Source organism: Ptychodera flava, chromosome 19 (assembly GCF_041260155.1).
Source record: "Ptychodera flava strain L36383 chromosome 19, AS_Pfla_20210202, whole genome shotgun sequence".
Taxonomy (NCBI): Eukaryota; Metazoa; Hemichordata; class Enteropneusta; family Ptychoderidae; genus Ptychodera; species Ptychodera flava.
Window position 1 is genome coordinate 4,098,528 of NC_091946.1, and position 14,842 is coordinate 4,113,369.

The 14,842-nt window shown below is 36.9% G+C and overlaps 1 protein-coding gene and 1 long non-coding RNA gene across 2 annotated transcripts; both read right to left on the reverse strand.

The window, feature by feature from the left end:
* Positions 1 to 1,741: 1,741 nt before the first annotated feature.
* LOC139118425 (1-deoxyxylulose-5-phosphate synthase YajO-like) lies at positions 1,742 to 11,706 on the reverse strand. Its single transcript, XM_070681725.1, has 8 exons — positions 11,532 to 11,706; positions 6,370 to 6,515; positions 5,972 to 6,128; positions 4,835 to 5,008; positions 4,193 to 4,290; positions 3,550 to 3,731; positions 2,679 to 2,815; positions 1,742 to 2,111 (listed from the first exon to the last, which is right to left on the reverse strand). The coding sequence occupies exons 1-8, from the start codon at positions 11,634 to 11,636 to the stop codon at positions 2,010 to 2,012; spliced, it is 1,101 nt and encodes a 366-aa protein (XP_070537826.1). The 5' UTR covers positions 11,637 to 11,706; the 3' UTR covers positions 1,742 to 2,009.
* A 1,825-nt stretch (positions 11,707 to 13,531) lies between these two features.
* On the reverse strand, positions 13,532 to 14,732 carry LOC139118427 (uncharacterized). Its single transcript, XR_011548703.1, has 2 exons — positions 14,589 to 14,732; positions 13,532 to 14,026 (listed from the first exon to the last, which is right to left on the reverse strand). It is a non-coding gene; the product is annotated as an uncharacterized lncRNA (long non-coding RNA).
* Between the last annotated feature and the right edge of the window lie 110 nt (positions 14,733 to 14,842).

Sequence of the window (14,842 nt, forward strand, 5' to 3'; positions counted from 1 at the left end):
TGGCCTCGGGCCATTGGGTTAGCGTACGTGGAATCTACAACTAAGTCTCAAACAACGGGCGAGTTGGCATCGGGCGAGTTGGAATCGGGCGACTTGGTATCGGGCGACTTGTAATCGGGCGACTTGGTATCGGGCGACTTGGAATCGGGCGACTTGGTTCTGGGCGGGTTGGAAAATGTGCGAGTTGACTGTAATTCCATGGCGAGACCCCGGTGAATCGATAGTGCTTTGACCCCTTTGAACGTGTTTCGGAACCAAAAAATGGGGTTCCTTCATCAGTAGCTCTCTTGTTTTGTATCCCATCCGCTTGGTTGTGTGATGAAGTCATCTTCGTCCTCGAGGAGGAGAAGCCAGAGAGTTAACCACAATTGACTGACTCTATAGTGAGCGATCCGGTGTGTGGTGTCATATTATAATAACATGACCCAGCATCGACCGGAGTTTGTGGACGCTTATAAGGATTTTTGTTTTAGGGCATATTTTGAGCGTTGCTAGTGCTCGTTCTGTTAACAGTAAATGTTGTACTAATCTGTCAACGATTAGTTTGTTTTAGGCATTTAAATCGATTATCCGAACTTTGTGTCAATTTTTCGTGGACTTTGTAATAGATTTCGGGTCGATATTGGTACCTGCTTTCCGGTGTTTGAAAAGCATGTTGTGAAGGCTGCTTCAAGAAATAAATCTTGTTTCTCTGTGTTCTAGCCATTCCCAGGTTTCATGGTTTCGTTAACAATATTTGCTGTAAACGGCCTTTGAAATCGGTTTGGTTTGAGGAGAGTATTGGTTTATTTAATTCATGCCGCCAACTTTGATTACTTATATGGCAGCTCTCTCATTTTCTTTGCCAGATGATGTTTTCTGTATTGCTCAGCAATCTTTTCAGTTTGGTTGATTGTAGTATCAATTCGATGACAGATTGCATCTTGGTTTTATACGATAAAGTGGCATAAAATGGAGACAAATTAAAAAAAAGTTTCCCCGTTGTTAAAACCGCTATCGTGAAACCTTTTAACTGTTTGAGCGATATGGGCAAAGTGTGTTTGAATTAACTAATTAATTAATCAGAGTGTTATCAGCATTGTTATTGTAGAAATTTTGTATTCAAGTCCGGATATAGAATTCATTTCAAATAGTGGAATTCAGAACAGTTTGTTTGTAAGATCACAGTTAATACTCATGTTGAAAATAAAGTTGTTTACAGTTTGAAGTACATAATGGTTTTGTGTTTTTTGAATGAATGGATTTGTCAAAAATTCAGGACAGGCAACTTTCTGGCAGGACAGGCAAGTTTTGAAAGTTATAGTCCTGATGTCTGGCAAAAATTTTGGCCAGTTTCCAACACTGGCAAATGGAGATCAAATTGTGTATTGTATTGTAGTGTAGGGCGCATAATAGCTCTGACCAGTCTACTGTCTCGTTCCAATAGTCAAAGGTTTACAATGCGTAGAAGAGAGTTTACTCACATTATAATTGTCGAATCTAGTTTGTTTTTACACGTTGTGAAATCACTCACATTCGTAACCAACCATCATTTAAATAATTGTTATCCTCAAAAGTCAGAATTGCTGCAACCTTTTTCACAATTTTTGGTCGGCAGATTTTTCCAAGTTTGACTTGAACTCCCTTCATGATCATCAAATGGGTGACTCTTAATGAAAACATAATCCCATCACTGAAGTTGCTCAGATTGGATGGCCTAGACTTGGACTGTCAACAAATCTGCCAATCTGGTACTAAATAGTTAAACTTCACTCAATGTCTTTAATTTATCCCGTGTAGACTACAACATTTTCAATATTTATTTGTTGCATTTAATGCACCATCTTTTGACATGGTGTTTAACAGGTGTAGAATTTACTGAAATTCAAATGAAGATAATAATTATCACTCCACCATATCACTGCTAGACAATGCTATAGATCCAATAAATTTCTCAAAAGTACATTTTGAAGGAAACTTTATCGTCTCTGTCACAGACAGATGAAATCAATTAATTGAGAATTTACTGATTATCTGCAGGAATTCTCTCTTTTTCGATCTTTTCCCATTTTCGTGATTATTTCATAAGGATAGGGGGGTTCAACTTTACTGGCTTCGTCCAACTCATCCATCTGTAAGGAAATGCAAAAGGCAAAATAGTATTAAAGGCAAATGGAGAAAGTTATGTGTCACTTTTAAGCAATGTGTGTCTGTATGTAAGGTGACAGTATATGTGCAGAGAGTTGAATACCCTATAGCAAAAATCGGACATTTACTGCAAACATTTGTACACAGAGTGATTGTTAAACATCTAATCTCTATATATTTGATGACTATATCTCATAATAATGGACTTATGATCATTACTATAGTTTCATTTAGCTAGAGGCTGACGGAAAAGTATTCTATTTGTCTTCTAGCATGCATGGCATTATTTGACACATTGACTAATGTATTACAACATAACATCAGCTTACAAGGGTACTTCATAATGAAACTGATTGTCACTCTCGCTTTGAGACTATTTTTTGTGAATGTGTTAAACACAATGACTGTTCCGTAATATCACATCAGACGAGAGACACGCCTCTCCCTTATAATCTTTCTGTGAACTACTGTATATTTTTATCACATTAAAACGTGCGAAGTGGAAGAATAGGCCTAGAGTATCTGAACACTCTAGAACAGGAAACGTCTACCTGCTGCTGGGTGAGTTCCCAGCCACTGGCTCCCATATTGTCATCTAGTTGTTGTAGAGTCTTTGCTCCAATTACAACGGAAGACACTGTGTCTTTCTGAAGCAGCCAACGGATAGCAATCTGAGACATTGTCTTTCCTATAAGATCAAGAAAGTAATATTTCGATGTAATGGTTAAATGTAGCTCATAGTTTACATGTACATACATAAGGGTGCACCGGACTTCAAAGAATTGATCGAATTTGTAAAAGAACTTTAAAAATCTCTTTCAAGATTAAAATCAGGGGTCTCTGTGCAAATGCTGGTACTATTAATGACAAATGTACCCACTATTTACCGGCATTTGAAATTCAAAATGACCGCCATCCCGGTGTTAACTTTACGGGAAAGATGATTTCGATTTTCAAATAAATAAGCCAATGAAAACTGTATTCCTTCACGAGCTTCAATATGAGCTCACTCAAAGTTAAGTCCAGTATTGTGATCGTGTTAAAGTCAAAACTTCTATCCACTACATACATTCTAAAATAACAAAGCAAAACAACATATGCAGCAAAAACTAAAAATGTCTAACGGATTCAAAAACAATTTGGAAAAGCCAAACTTGCAAAAGTGAGTGTGAATGTTAAGAATGTCAACACCAAAATGAACACACTTACAAGCAAAATGCAAAAGTCATGATTCCAGCGTCACATGACGCCGAACAGAAGAACGACGCAGAACGACAGAAGAGAGAAGCACTTGTCAATATTACAAAACAATGACCACACTGGCAAACAAATGTGAATGAAGATTTTTCGGATACATTTGTCGATGCAATGTTTCAGGCAATACTCCAGATATTGTGTTAAGTAAAGAAAGAAAATGCTCACCGATTTCTTTTCCAATTTTCTCCATAATATCCAAAAGTTGTAAAACCTGTTCATCTTTGGCGAACTCTTTGTAACTCGGCCAAGCTCCAGTTGAACGTCTCTCGGGGTTAGCTTCTACGTATGCTAGCCTTGACCCCTCTGGAGGTTTCACACTACATCCAACTTTACCAGTCAGCCAACCACTGAATATGATGCAGTTGAATCATCAGATAAAATCAAGTTTTGCCGCAAAAGTGTTTCGATCACATAACATTAAGGTGGAGGACTACCAAAACCCAAAATTATTCTTATCAACTTCATGCTTATATCATAGCATATCTTGCTGGTAGAAGAGAGAAGAAATGGTCTGCATTGAAAAGGGTTGTTTGCTTTGATTTTATTTGGTTTACATAACTTCGTAACATTAGCCTCTACAGAACCAAGCAACCCGCCATATTGAAATAACGTCATTTCTTTCAGAAATAAGTTTTTAAAACATTCTTCTATAAGTGACTTTAACATCGATGAAGAGAAGATTAAAGGAATCCTGTCACGGACATTACGTTTTCTATTTGCACTTCAGTGGAATGAACTCACGCTGTAGTATCAATTGGCAGTCTAATACTTATCGAACAAACTCTTTAGGAGGAAAATTCCACTTTACCCTTTGAGAGGACTCCATGGTAGGAGACCCAGTCCTTCATTTCTGCAAACGTCAGTGAGTTCAAATTCTGTCGACCTGCACAACAAGCTGTACTGAGCCTGTGAATGCACATGTAGAGGAATATATGAATTGAAACACAGGTCACGAAACACGATGGACCAAAGGTGTGAGATACAATGTCGAATTGTAGGGGAAGAAGATAGACAACTGTTTGTTCTGACGTCACAATTAAACATACGTTTTCATCAGGATCCTAAATAACATTCACCGTGGATACAAAGGTTTCATCTTTAAAAGGTTTTGTGCATTCTCCTCTGATTTTGTCAATAAGACGTAATCAAATGGAAAGAGAAGAGAGAGCGAGATCACAAATTTAGCTTATGTGCACTCCGATATTGAAAAATAGGCCAGTCACTGCTTGTAAACCTTGCCTGCAAAATCCACAAGCTCACTTGTCAGTGAGTATTTCGAATGAATTTTGCAAAACAAAGATGAAGGCACAGTGCAAACAGCCGCAACTGTCATGATGTTTACAGCGATTCGTGGCAGTCAATGACAACAATAAGTGCCGTTCCCCCTGAAAAAGTCTTCACCTCCATTTAGCGTATATTACTTTTTGCTTTGTGCGCATTTTCAACCTACCTGTAAACAGATCCATGGATTCAATCCCAAACGCCGGCATTCTTCGACAATTTTCTGCAATTGCCATCCGGTAACACTACTGGCGCCAACATAGCGCACTTTTCCAGAACGTACTAGATCATCCAGTGTTCTAAGAGTTTCTTCAATTCTTGTTCCTTGGTCCCAACAATGAATCTACGAGACACATATATGCAAACATAATGTGTACTCCTTCATAGTGAGGTGACAATGGTAGCTGGGAGACGTACATCTCTCTCCGCCTCTCTCTCATTCATAGATAGATAGATAGATAGATAGATAGATAGATAGATAGATAGATAGATAGATAGATAGATAGATAGATAGATAGATAGATAGGTAGTGTTATATAGGTCATTTCCCCCCACTCTCATGACCTGAGATTAATTAGTCTAGAACATTCTCAAGGTCACTGTCCTTCACGACCTCACGACCTTGAATTCAATTAGTCATGTTTGGAACCTTCTAGAAATTCAATTAGTCATGTAAGTGGAGATATTTTTAGAGCAGTAATTAGCATATCAATAGAAGTTCTAGATTGTTCTTATATTCTCTTACATAACCATTGAGTATAAATAGGGGACCGTATACAAAACTTTCACGGCAACACTGGAGTTATTCTGCGGACTTTTGTGCAACCTCAAGCCTGCAAGCAAGCCAAGGACTGTTCACTTTGTCTCGTTGTCTGATTCTGGAATCTATAGTGCAGTCCAAGCTGAGATGAGTAGCCTGTACACTTTTACAGTTTGTATTCGATCCCTTGACTTAGCGACTAGTTTTATTTTTACAATAAATTTCGTTTTAAAGGAAATTGCTGAGTTCATCGTTTTGTTCGTTTGTTTTCTCTCACTTAGCGATAGATAGATTGATAGATAGATGGATAGATAGATAGATAGATAGATAGATAGATAGATAGATAGATAGATAGATAGATAGATAGATAGATAGATAGATAGATAGATAGATAGATAGATAGATAGATAAATCGATCAATCGATCGATTTTATATATCGAGTTGTCTTACTGGCATCAGTATGACACGGTCTGCTTGCAATCAGGATAGCAGACAACAAGCAAAATTATTTAGGGGTTGCAATTATCAGAAATGGTTTCCCTTACATAGTAAATGTCAATGTAGTCAGTCTGTAAGCGTTGTAAACTTTCTTCCACGGCTTGTAAAATGTGTCGTCTGCTCAATCCACGTCCGTTCTCGTTGTTCGGATCCACTGGAAATCGGACTTTAGTGGAAATGACTACGTCATTACGATTTTGCCGTCTGACAGAAAGCAAAACATACACACTTTGTGTAAAAATGAAAGGCATTGAAATATTTCTTGTAAATTGTGCAGTGTTTCCACACCACGAGGGGCAATATCGTGTTTTGCACATTTCTTCCCAGTATCCATCTCATTGGTTATGCATGAGTACTACCTTTTCAACACATAAGGAGAACGTTTTCTCTTGCTTTTCATGACAGTTTATCAACCAAAAAAAAATGTTCTGAATTGACGACTTACTTGGCCATCCACGATCCTACGTATTTCTCTGAAATTCCTGCCTGACCGTAGACATTTGCAGTGTCGATGAAGTTGCCACCTAACTCCACATACCTGTCCATAATCTGGTGAGAAAGATGTTCATCACACTGTCCCGGCACGCCAAGCTGGAATATGAGAGAGAGAAGCAACTGGTAAAGAAAAGGACAGGTAGAGAAAAGGTTTTGTTTAAAACAATTTTCCATTCTGCAATATCTGACTTCCAATCTCGTTCATCCCTGGCTGCTGTTTGTCTCATTGCTTCTTTCTCCGAGAGAAGAAATATTGCGATTGAAAAGTCTACGAATATTTGTGTATTGTTACATAATGACAAATGATTGACAAACAGGGAAGAACGACAACATCTAGAAGATATGCACATCCTAAAAAGAGAGCGATCATGTGCTATTTTCAATTAGTGATAAATCACGGCCAACTTGTTTTCTACAAACGAGATTTCAATACAGGAATTTGAAAATAAAATTTTGCTAAAATCTGTCACATAGTGAAATATACCCCTCTTTCTATTTTCTATATGCAATATCAATTTATCATTTTGAAATAATCATAATGATGCTGCTGCATTGCAAGCTCCCTTTTCAGTTTAGTTATCAGGCTGACATATACTGAAAAATAGGAAATGCAGGCTATTTCCTATATTCAATTTGGTGCAGACATGCTCAATGAAATTTAGTGCCGCCAACCCAGATAGCATAGGGTGTCGGGCGTAACTATGATTACATTGTAACAAAAATATATTTAAAAAATATTTTGCAGATTATGAACAGAATTTGACGTCAAAATACACTGACCCTTGTCATGGCCCATGCTGGCACGAAATCTTGTTACAGTAAACAGGTTGGCCGCGATTTGTCGCGGATTATTTTGTCAATTCGGAGGTTAGGGACTGGTCAGTTCCTTCGGCCTGGGGGCATGCCAGGGTTGGATTATTTTTTGCCAGCGTAAAAAAGTGGCTGACCCTCCTATTCCAACTTTCGAAAACAGGGTGACCCCCCCCTGCGCGCGACAAAGTTAAACAAAAGGTGGAATATAAATTCAATAATTCAGTATGTGTGTGTGTGTTATATATATATATATATATATTATATATATATATATATATATATATATATATATATATATATATATATATGTGTGTGTGTGTCTGTGTGTCTGTGTGTCTGTGTGTGTATTAATGATTTTTGGGGTATATTTTAAACATTCAGTCATTCTGTGTTTTAATGAAATTGTTGTCTTGTCAGTTGCAAATTAGGAATTTAAAAGTGTCATTCTCAAGTTTGAATACAGTATTAAGAATGAGCTGTGTATTCCACACTTTCTATGCATAACCAGATGTCCAGGACTGTTGTAAGAACAGTGTGACTGTGAATTATTAGTGCATGTTGCTTTCTAATGCTGAATTCTCATCGAGAAAACAGAAAAGTATCAGGAACTTGTCATGCTTTTCATATGCACTGTAGGTTTCATAGTGAATAATACACTTTGCAAAATAGACTTTCATTTACAGACATCAAGATGTATCTCACATATATCTCTGATATATGAAAGTAATGCGCCCGATGGGCGCGCCAAAAAATTAAACATCCAGATATCTCTGATACATATGTCTGATATATGAAAGTCATGCAGCTGAAGAGCATGCTTAAAAATATATTTGATATTTTAAGTAACGTACGCACCTGAAGGGCAAGCTGAAAAATTTTAAACCTACAGATATCTCTGATATAATTATGTCTGATATATATATATATATATAATATATATATATATATATATATATATATATATATATATATATATATATATATATATATATATATATAATCATAGCATCTTTAATGTAGAAAGCAATTCGTCAACTTTGGTAAGGAATTGGCTGAAGTGAAATTGCTTAATGATTTTCAATAATGTTATATTATAGTATCTTCAATGTACACAGCAAGTTTCATCAACTTTGGTCGAGTCAATTCAGATATATGTATATATATATATATATATATATATATATATATATATATATATATATATAATTAGGCTAGTTTATTAAATATGCAAATAAGTATTTGGCAGAAGTAAAAATCCTTAATGACTTTCAAAAAGTTATATCATGGTATCTTTAATGTACATAGCAAGTTTCATCAATTTCGGTCAAGTCAATTCAAATAAATATCCCTAATTTCAAAAGTTCATTAAATATGCAAATTAAGAGTTTGATGAAGTAAAAATGCTTAATGACTTTCTAATGTTAAATCATAGTATCTTCAGTATACATACCAAGTTTTGTCCATTTCAGTCAAATCAGATATATATCCCTAATAAGGAAAGTTCATTATATATGCAAATTATCCATCATTTTTTATGTCACCCCTTAATATCTTTCACAGCTGATATATCTTGGTGTGATCAACATTTGTTGCGAATCTCATCCAATTCATGAAATATGCAAATGAGCCCTAAATTAACTTGACACTGTTCAATGTTTCATAGCACAATCAAATATTTATCAGATCAATATCTGTAGCACGTTTCACCAAATTTGGTGCCGTAATTTCAGAGTTATATACCTAATTACAAAGTTCATTAAATATGCAAATGAACCCTTAATTAACTTCACACTACTAATGCTTTACAACACAGTTAGATATCTGTCGGATCAGTATCTGCAGCAGATTTCATCACATTTGATGCAGTTATATCGGAGTTATATGACTGATTAAAAAACTTCATAAAATATGCAAATGAGCTATTTATTAACTTGACACTGCTCAATGCTTCTCAGTACAATTGGATACTTATCAGATCAACATCTGTAGCAAGTTTCATCAAATTTAATACATGTACTGTAATTTTGGAATAATATCACTAATTACAAAGTTCATTAAATAAGTAAATGAGCCCTTAATTTACTCCACACAACTAAATGTTTTACTCCACAATTAGATATCTGTCGGATCAGTATCTGCAGTAGATTTCATCACATTTGTGCAGTTATTTTGGAGTTATATGACTAATTACAAAACTTCATAAAATATGCAAATGACCTATTGTTGCATGACCTATGTTGGCAAACAGGAACGTCTATCAGATTTAGACGCTACAACCTGATACAAGTAAGACAACACGTATTGATAAATACACAAAATCACGGTCAGGAGTAGCTGCAGTACGGTAGTAGCTCGAGGTTTTGCCTGGGTGTTTGGGTCGGACGGCAAAACCAAATTTTGCCGCCCGGCCCAAATACCCAGGCAAAACATCCAGCTACTACTGTACTGCAGCTAGCTCAGGAGTGACCGTAACAAATCTGGGACTGTGAGGGATCGTGTCAGAACAGTCAGCTAGACAAAACCAATTTCACAAAGGCGTTCTGGTGACCATCACGTCATGGTGGGCGTTTGTCAAAAAGTCAGCGATATATCAATAAGCCGCACTCCTGACACTTTAGTTTTGTTGGCATTACATGTAATCATGTCATGATATTTACCCTTCATTTTTCACGAAATTATCAATTCGTTTAAACCTTAGCCAGGTACACCGTGCATTTTCATTTTTCGATTGAAATATTCACAAAAGGTAATTATTGAAATAGGTCGTCGTTTATTATCATAATGGCATATGTTACGTAGCAACATACATTGAAGATCGTGTATGTAAGATCCGTGAATGAATTTGTGGTCTTTTGATAAAATCCTTTTCAGAGCGTTCGCAAAATGTTCAACATTCAGAGCTCCGTCTCTTCCTACCTCCATGCTTATAGTTAAGTCCGGTACGACCATTTGTTAAAGCCGGTTTACCAGATGGGCACGAAAACAACATTCAAAAACACTCTTTTGAGAAGATTCTCGGTCAAGTGCAAGTCAAAATAACGTTAGAATTATAATGTATGATATGATATTAAACTTTATAATGAAGCAGTACGTCAATTTTCCTACTTAAAAAGCGAAATCGCCCATAAAAACGCTTTTCAGCATAGTTTCCCGCATTTCTCGGTCGCTTCTATTTTGCTTATCCCTCAAGGTGTAATTCGGACACCCCTCTTTCCACATGGTATGACCAGCGCTGACGAAGGACATATAAGACCATGTGCATTGTAAAAGTTACGATCACGATATTATACCTGTAGCACAGGATGACAACTCAGCTGCGGTTGTCTTTTTATGCGAAGACATAAGGTATAAAGCTAAAACCCCCTAAGATCACGGAGTGAAGGTGGCCGAACATAAGCTTACATGTAATTATATATTAGTTCAGTACACTGGACAATTCTGTAGCCTTCAGAAACAACTTCACGCGACATACCTATCAGAAAAACTATCTGAAGATTCAAATCAAAACTTCAACAAATGTTCCCGGGTCGAAGCTTTATTTAACCTTGTGAAGGTAATCTTTGTCCAACCTTTCAGAAAACTAAGGTTGTCGAAAGGTTCATTGTAAACATTTGATGACGGCTCTAAGGCTGAAGCTGTGTTTAACCTTCGAAAATAACCTTATTCAAACTTTGGGCAATAACATTTGTACAACATTGCAATAAAACCTTTGACTTGGATTTTTTTGAAATCGAAGCTTTGCCAAAGCTTCAGGATGAACGCCAGCACAGCCTTGGAGGGCATCGACCTGCAACAAAGATGGAGCACATTCGCGTGTGTAGGCTATGAGATCTAAGGCTCTAGAGATGGTCTCTTGCAAGTTACCTTACCATACCTGCAATAATTGTAGCATTGGTGGGCTGGGCCTGTGCGGTTTGGGTTTCTTCCTAGACTTTGTTCAAGTCGGGAATTTAAAAAAAATAAATCATTTAAAATGGTTTCCCATGTGTCTCTTCTATTTCGTACAAACCTATTCCGAATGTGGCAGCTCTGGCCAGGTTTTTCCAGCGATCGAATGCGGTCTGCGCAGTAGTGAGTTAGTTTCTGCCTGATTCCGGTGAAACACTCCAAGCGTCGCGTCCACTTCACTCACGCGTTTCACATTAAAATAAAACACAAATCGTCGCGCTCACTCCACTCAAAACATTCACAAATCACAGAATTGAACCAAGTCTAGCTTCTGCCCTGCGGCTTGCACGATGGATCTACCTAGCCACAGGCTCCTTCGACCTGACCAACGAGTTGTATGCGAGGCTTACCCGTGCTCTCCCCGAACGTCATCGCACCGAGACAGAGATTGGAAACTCGCAGTCCGCTACTGCCAACGAAGTTAAAAGACGGTTTGGCAATCCCAGCTGATGCCATTTTTGCAAAGTCGGAAGACGAAAAAAGCCACTGTACAGTGACGGACGGTTTGACCTCAGTGTGACTTAAAAGTGTGTTATCCCGGCTTGCCGGAAGCCTGGATATTACAAATTATTAATGGGTGGTGGTGAACTGGTGGTATTATGAGAGTCGCTCCTTTGCCTGCCTTTTTGTATGGGTCTATGCCTACATATACCATAAGCTTATGTATCTCCTATATCTGTTGGCTAAGTTCGGGAATATTTTAGGAAACTTCCCACTGACCAACAAGTCCTGCAAAATGTGATTACAGTTTAAGCACCCCCTTTCACCACATAACAGTTAAACGTCTGACACTTATTTGACCCCACACGACCTCAGCCAAGCTGTTCCGAGGTATGACCTCATTTCATGTCGATTATATTCAAATGTCGATCAACAATCAACAGCACACGGCTGCATTCACAAATAAATGTAGGCTACTGGGAAGGGAGTATGCGAAGTAATCGCGATTGAACCTTAATTCGTTTTCGATCCTCTCAACCTCCCCTCTATATTATAATAAAAATACCATCAATGATATGGTGTTGCTCACATTTGATCGGAATTGGTACATACTATTGGTACCAAAGATCAAGGATGAATGTTGTTTCTATCTGTTCAGTTGCAGCAAAATTCTACTTTGATGTTATGACAATAATTTCTACATATTGCAACCAGAAAAATACGAATGACAAAAGCAAAGAAGGTACTTAGGTACTTAGGTACTGGGGTCAACGTTAGAAACATGAATATCAATAGCGCTGTTCACGGTTACAGGTTTGTTACTAAATATAGCTGTACGCGCGCGACATCGACACGCAGTTTGAAATGCGGACAAATTTTATCAATGTTGCATGCGTGGCTGTTTTTGCAGCTTGTACTCTGAGTCGTGAATATGTTTTTTTAGTATTCACTGTTACACTAACGTCGCCCCACTGAGATGTATTTTCGTCGTTCTTGCATGCGTAATTGTCAAACGCGTAATCTAAAAATGCGGACAAATATTTATTTTTGCATATTAATGAGAGAACAGTGACGTAAACTGTGAACGGCCCTATTTCTATTGCAATGGGACTAGCAGATCCTACATACATTAGCAACTGTCAATAAGCCAGAGAAGGCTTGACAAAAAGAAAAGGTGGGAGAGTGGGGAACAAATAATGTACAAAGGATCAGGTAAAAAAAATTAATGCTACCTCATCAATCTTATACACCCCCCCGATATCAAATTGTCCATCCCTTGGTGTTAACGTGTTTACATAAAGAGCTACAATGGCCGTTTTAGACCATTTTCACATTTTAAAGCTCATTTACATAATTTTGGCGATGCAAACTTTATTTGAACAAAATCCCATCTATAGCCCGGGATCCATCAACACACAAAATACAAAGCTGAAAAGTGCAGTGGTTCGCGGTTTTTGATGTTGACGGACATACTATACGTACACACACACATACATACATACATAATACAAAGATACATAGTTCATGCATACATACATATATACATACATACATACACACATACATACATATGACGCCATCGACTTCAGCTTACACGATAACCTCTCAGGGTATATCAAATGTGAGCTAAAAATGTTCAAATATCCCTCCAACTATGGTATCTCCGAACATTTATTAATCCAACAATATTTAACTAATATAATAGATATTATATTACTATTTTCGAAACACCTGACATCACTTCTTGGTCTTCTGGCAGGGGTCCATATATCTTTCTTTCATGAATATGACTTTGTTTGTGTACCGTCTATTACTGTCTGTTCGGTACTGTTTTGTGTCAGATGTTTACAACTATTGTCTTACAAATTCTGACCTATTGTCATTGGATTATGGATTGGTATGATTGCGATTATATATATATATATATATATATATAAATATATATATATATATATATATATATATATATATATATATATATATATATATATATATGTAACTTCCTGTCTTGAGTATTTCTGACTAGCACCATACTGGCTCAACGTCACTCAAAATGTTGAATTTACACATGTATAACAACATTTTTCCACATTTACTTGTTGCATACAACGCACCATGTTTGAACATGCTGTTTATCAGGTCAATATTTAAAAAAAAATTCAAATCAAGGAAATAATTATTCCAGTCCATCATATCACTGTTAGTGCTATAGATAAAATGAATATGTCAAAGTAAAAATTTTGAAGGAACATTTGTCATTTGTGTCACAGACATATGAAATCATCCCATTGAGAATTTACTGATTATCTACAGGAATTCTCCCTTTTTCGATCCTTTCCCATTTTCGTGATTATTTCATAAGGATAGGGGGGTTCCGCTTCAGTGGCTTCATCTAACTCATCCATCTGTAAGGAAATACAACAAGAAAAATTGTACTGGTAGGCAAATGGAGAAACTTATGTGAAGTTTCCTTTTTCAATAGTATTTATTGTTATCTTTTGGCATCACCCAAGTGCTTTAGAAACTATGTTTAGAGTAGGATGTATGTGTCACTGTCAGGCACTTTTTTGTCTGTATTTTAGGTGCGTGGTACATGTGCAGGAAGTTGATTTACCTATAACAAAGAACAAACAGGCATTTATTGCAAACGTTTGTACACACTCATCTTAATTATATACTAGTATTTTGGATGACAGTCTCATTATAATGGACTTATTGCCATTACTAGTTTCATTGTAGCTAAAGGCTGATTGAAGAGAATTCTTATTGTCTTCTAGCATGCATGGGATTATTTGAAACATTGACAAATGCACAACAACATGTATAAGCTTACATTAATGTTTCATAAAAATCTTACATGAAACTGTTGGTCAATGAAGAATGCACAATCTCTCTGAGGTTACTACATAATTTATCACATCGAAACGTGCAAAGCTGAGGAAGAGTATCTGAAAAGGAAAAGCCTACCTGTTGCTGTGTGAGTTCCCAGCCACTGGCTCCCATATTGTCGTCTAGTTGTTGTAGAGTCTTTGCTCCAATTACGACGGAAGACACGGTGTCTTTCTGAAGCAGCCAACGGATAGCAACCTGAGACATTGTCTTTCCTGTGAGATCAAGAAAAGCTATTATTTCAATGTTATGGTAAATGTAAATCATATCTTACATGTACATACGTACGATCGTACAGAATTGTGAGGAGAATCATAGTTAGCACCTCACCT

What these genes read in the sequence shown, in the direction of transcription:
- LOC139118425 (XM_070681725.1), bottom strand. Translation starts at nt 11,636, where the DNA reads ATGGCATCAGCTGGGATTGCCAAACCGTCTTTTAACTTCGTTGGCAGT. An exon ending in TGACGTTCGGGGAGAGCACG is followed by an intron (nt 6,516 to 11,531) that starts GGTAAGCCTCGC and finishes CTCATATTCCAG; the next exon opens with CTTGGCGTGCCGGGACAGTG. An exon ending in CCATGGAGTCCTCTCAAAGG is followed by an intron (nt 3,732 to 4,192) that starts GTAAAGTGGAAT and finishes CATCATATTCAG; the next exon opens with TGGTTGGCTGACTGGTAAAG.